The 5437-nt window shown below is 48.1% G+C and overlaps 1 protein-coding gene across 2 annotated transcripts in view; it reads right to left on the bottom strand.

Annotated features, from left to right (window-relative positions):
* Window positions 1-5437, bottom strand: part of CCBL1 (cysteine conjugate-beta lyase, cytoplasmic) — a 26118-nt gene that overhangs the window by 9814 nt on the left and 10867 nt on the right. Inside the window, exon 2 of one of the 2 annotated variants that reach the window (XM_006768493.2) lies at window positions 2278-2473. The exons of the other annotated variant lie outside the window; for it this stretch is intronic. Coding sequence (XP_006768556.1) covers window positions 2278-2373 — 96 coding nt within the window. The 5' untranslated portion in view covers window positions 2374-2473. The remainder of the gene's footprint in view (window positions 1-2277; window positions 2474-5437) is intronic. 2 annotated transcript variants of the gene reach the window in all.

The raw sequence follows: 5437 nt of genomic DNA, 5'->3' as shown, positions 1-5437 counted from the left end.
CGGCTTCTGTGCACAGGGGACTGGCTGTGCTCTTCACTCACTTCTCAGAACCATCAGGCTGGGCCCATCTTAGAGATGAGAAAACCGGGCGGGGAGGGAGGTGCTCAAGGTCACACAAGTACACGCAGACTCCGGCCTGTTTGAGAGGAGGCCATGGTCTGACTCCGGTGAACTTGCCAGTTCTGGGGGGCTCAGGGCCCTTCTCCAGCCACCCTCCTTCCCCTGTATTTCCTCCAGCGTCCTCCTCATCCACAGGTGCCCCGACACCGGCCAGGGACTTGGCTCCTCCTGGCCTCAGTCTCCCCATCGGCAGAATGGGAGCGTGGGCTTGGGGATCCCTCCGTGGGTCTGTGAGTCTCGCGGCTGGCAGGGAGCAGAGCCAGGTCTCATGGTCTCCTGCCACCCGCTGTGCCAACAGGGAGCCCTTCCTGCTTCTCCTGGTCTTGCGCTGTCCCCGCAGCGTCCCTATCAGAGGTGCCATGATAGCCTCCGTCTGCAGATGAAGACACGGGGCTCAGAGAGGTTCAGGGACCTGCCCAAGGTCAGGAGGGGCCGGACAGGACCCTGGTCAGGGCTGCTAGCACCAGGTCCCTGTCCCTAAGGACCCGGGACCCTCTGTAGATGAGCCAGGTTTTTCCATAGCCCGAGAGTCCTGCCAATGTGAGCGATTCCAAGAGAGCCCAGCATGGGAATGGCGCCTAGTAGGTGCTTTGCCGACATTGGCACCGTCCCTTCCCTGAATCCCTGACACCCATCACCAGGCCTGGCGCTCAGTAATGTCAAAACAGTTTAAATTTTTTATGTATTGATTGAGTTTAAGAGAGGAAGGGGGAAGAGAGAGACAGAAAAATATCGATCAATTTGTTGTTCCACTGATTTATGCATTCATTGGTTGATTCTTTTTTTAAAATATATTTTTATTGACTTCAGAGAGGAAGGGGGGGGGAGAGAGAGAGAGAGAGAGAGAGAGAGAAACATAAATGATGAGGCAGAATCACTGATCAGCTGCCTCCTGCACCCTCCTACTGGGGATGGAGCCCGCAACCTGACCGGGAATCAAACCGTGACCTCCTGGTTCATAGGTTGACACTCAACCACTGAGCCATGCTGGCCAGGCATTGGTTGATTCTTATATGCGCCCTTCACTGGGAATCGAACCCGCAACCTTGGCCTGTTGGGATAATGTTCTAACCAACTGAACTACCCAGGGTAGCCAGGGCCAGATTTTCTAAAATAAATGTTTTCTTTTTATGACTAAAAAATGTGGAAGAAAATTACATTTTAGGAGAATATTTATCAATGTGACATGCTGACATCAGTAAAACAGGCTACAAAATAATATGATGTTTTATAAAAAACGTACCCTAGCATATATTTGTATATACATACACTTTTTTCTATGATGCTATATGAGTAGAAAAAAGTTTGGAAGGAAATATATCAAAATGTTAACAAAGGTTCTAGACGAGTGGCAATGTTATAGGTGATTTAATTTCACGTGTATGCTCTTCTGCTTCCAGGTTTTCCACATGGAGATCATACCGTATCCAATGGGTTCTGATGTGTGCATGGTTTTGCATTGCACGTTCTCTGAATTTGGAAGTCTTACAATCTACAGCACGAGTTTGAATGGCATTTCCCCCCTTCACTCGTCCACAAAATAACAGTGCACCTCACAATTGATGGCATCCTGGATGCAATGATACAACAAATTACTTTTGAATTAGGAATGCATCATATTTAAAAAAAAGGCAAAGATGAGTCAGGAGCAGTGTGGGGAGAGGGGAATAGAAGTTGGAGTGGGGGAAGTTTGAGGAGGGTTGGGGTGGGAAAGAATAGAGGGGTGCAGGGGCACACAGAGAGAAAAAGGAGGTGAATGCGTTTAGGAAGGAGATAAAAATAATGGGGGACTGCAGAAACTTGGGGTGCTCAAAGGAGTGACCTTCAAGTATGTCACACAGCTCTTGGCCAGCGAGGCAGCAGTGCCTGTTCTCAGGCTGACACATAATGTATTCATTCAGCGAGCATTTACTGAGCACCGACTGTGTACCCAACGTGGGCTGGGCACAGCGGGTGATGGGGAGGCAGCAGCACCAAACAACCATTCAGATGCAGAGCTACAAGTTCTAGATTAGAAGCAAAGGCAAGGGAGGGACCAGCATTCAGGGTGCAGTCAGGGAAGGCTTTCTGAAAGAGGAGGCTCATGCGTGGGTTTGAAGCCAGGACCAAGCCAGATCCCAGGGGCCCTGGGCCACGCAGGCAGCAGAGAGCACTTACAGTCTGGTGCAAGCGCCGGCTGAGTGAAGCTCCAGCCTTCTTTCTCTGCAGGGACCCCACGAGGTGCACAGAGATGGCTGCCGATTTCCTGAACATGCCTCCCAGAGCCTCGGGGCACTGACGACTTCTCCTCCAGGGGCAGAGGAGAAGGGAGCGGAACACCCTGGCCCAGGGCTTGAGTCTCACACACACAGCTCTAATGACAATAACAATAAGGGCTAGTATTTACTGAGTGGCCACTGTGCATCAGGCAGAGCAATTCGTGCTCTGTTGTCGGATTATCCCTCAGCCCTCAAAACCACCAGTGACACCCCCACACCCAGCAACCAGGGTGATCCTTTAAAACTGTAAATCACCTCTAATGAAAATTTTTAAAAAAAGATCCAGGTGAAGATCATGAATAGCTCCTCACATCACAGAGTCAACTCTACGTTCTGACTCTGGAAACACACACCACCTGCATGTTCTCCTTGTGCTAAAATCAAATCTACTTCAAATAAGGCCTCTGGATCACTAACATACAAGGGTCAGAAGGCCCTGACCAGTTTGGCTCAGTGGATAGAGCGTCAGCCTACGGACTGAAGGGTCCCAGGTTCAATTCTGGTCAAGGGCAGGTACCTTGGTTGCGGGCACATCCCCAGTAGGGGGCGTGCAGGAGGCAGTTGATTGATGTTTCTCTCTCATCGATGTTTCTAACTCTATCCCTCTCCCTTCCTCTCTGTAAAAAATCAATAAAATATATATATATTTAAAAAGAGTCAGAAGAACATGTTAAGAGACACCACAGAGATACAATCAGGGAAGGAGGAGTGCCTGATAATGGCTCCAGGGTATCTTTTTGGCCTGATGAAAATGTTCTGAAATAAAATGTTCCAGCAGATTCAGACGGATGGAGCCGCCATAAAACAAATGACCCTGTTTCTTCAACAAATAAAATACAAGGGAGGAAAAACCTGGGGCACCATATTTTAAAAGAGACTTAGCAGACACATACTTAAAAGGTCAAAGCCTCGAAAAAGAAGAAAAACATTGAGGACTCACTGCACATCATTTACTAAAAAAGCTACAGAAAGTGTGGTACTGGCACAGGGATAGACATATACATCAATGGAGTGGAACTGAGAGCCCAGAAATAAACGCTCACATGCATGGTCAATTGCTTTTTGGCAAGAGGGGCAAGAAAATTCAATAAGAAAAGAATCGCCTTTTCAGCAAATTGTGGGGGGACGACTGGATGTCCACATGCAAAAGTATAAACTTGGAACCTCACCTCACATCATACACAGAAATGAACTCGAAGTGGATCACAGACCTACATGTAAAAGCTAAAATTATAAAACTCCTAGAAGAAAACAGGAGTACACCTTTGTGACCTTGAGTTAGAAGATGGTCTCTCATGTACATCAAAAGTACAAGCAACAGAAGAAAAAACACACACATAAATTGGACTTCATTGAAATGAAAAATTTTTGTGCCTCAAAGGATAACATCAAGAAAGTGAAAAGACAAACCTGGTATGGGAGGAAGTATTTGAAATCATAATGTATAAATGACTAATAAGCACATGAAAATATACTCAACATCATTAGTCATTAGGGAAATGTCACATTAAGATGCCACTGCAGCCCTGCCTGGTTTGGCTCAGTGGATGAAGCGCCAGCCCGAGGACTGAAGGGTCCCGGGTTTGATTCTAGTCAAGGGCATGTACCTTGGTTGCTGGCTTGATCCCCAGTAGGGGGCGTGCAGGAGGCAGCTGATCGATGTTTCTCTCTCATCAATGTTTCTAACTCTCGATCCCTCTCCTTTCTTCTCTGTAAAATCAATAAAATATATTTTAAAAAGAATTTAAAAAAGGAAAGAAAAATAAGTTTAAAAAAATCCTCACTTGAGGATATGTAAAAAAAAAAAAAGGAAAAGATGCCACTGCACACCCAGCAGGATGGCTGCTATAACAAAGACGATGGACAACTGTGTTTGAAGATGCTGAGATACTGGAGCCCTTGCACACTGCTTCTGGAAATGGAAAACACCCTAGAAGTTCCCCAAAATGTTAACTACAGAGCTCCCATTAGACCCAGCCATTCCAACCCTACAAATCTACCCAAAAGAAATGGAAACGTCCACGCAAAAACTTGAACACGAATGTTCATAAGCAGCATTACTCGTAACGGCCAAAAAGTGGAAGCAACCTAAATTCCCATCAATTGACGAACAAAATGTGGTCAATCCATAAGATACAATATCAGTGAATAAGAGGAAGCGGAGTACACGCTGCAACCCTGCAGCGCGGGTGGACCTTGAACCTGTGCTAAGTGAGAGAAGCCATCTCCTGAGGTGACACACCGTGGACTGTCCCTCCTCAGATAATAATGACACTCAGATAATAATTCAAATTATGTGATTCCACTCATATGAAACAGGCAAACCTATAGAGACAGAGAATACATCAGTGATTGCCTTGGCCTGGGTGTGGAGGGGCGGGTGGGACTAAGGAATGCCTGATAATGGGCGCGGCGTATCTTTTTTGGCCGATGAAAATGTTCTAAAATTAGCTTGTGGTCATGATGGCACAAATGTGACTATACTAAGGACCAGCGAATAGCATGTTTTATATGGCTGAATCACATGGTGCGGGCATTGTTATATCTTAATAAAGCAGGTTTTTTTAATTGCCACGGCCAAAAAAACCCCAAAAAAGGCAGTGCCCTTGCGGTAGCCATGGGGATGTGTCTCTCTGATGTGACTGAGGAGACAGCTGTGCCCTTAGCACCGAGGCCAAGCCTCCAGGGCTGCTCCCGGGCAGGGCCTGTCACTTGAGGATATGTATAGCTGGCAGACACGGGCTGTAGCTGGCAGACACGGTGCTCACGGGCTCCCATCGGCTTTGCTGGGACTTTCTGAGAACTGCCCGGCAGTCAGAGCCTCTTTCTTCCAGCCTCCCTCCTCTTTCCTTGGGGTGGGGGTGGGGAGTAGGGGTGGTGGTGTCCTGCCCAGCCCTGGAGACGGAGTGTGTGTCTAGGGGCAGGGGGCTGCTCTCGAGGGCGCGGTGGGCACCGGCCCAGGCCTGTGGGAGTCAGGCGGGGCTCCCGGGAGAATGCGGCCTCCGAGCCGGAGGGAGAGCGTGTCCTGGAGACAGCGGTGCAAAGGGCCGAGCGGAAGG

This window comes from Myotis davidii, unplaced genomic scaffold (genome assembly GCF_000327345.1).
Source record: "Myotis davidii unplaced genomic scaffold, ASM32734v1 scaffold142, whole genome shotgun sequence".
Taxonomy (NCBI): domain Eukaryota; kingdom Metazoa; phylum Chordata; class Mammalia; order Chiroptera; family Vespertilionidae; genus Myotis; species Myotis davidii.
The sequence above is the reverse complement of the archived record's forward strand: the minus strand, read 5'-3'. Positions and strand labels throughout refer to the sequence as shown.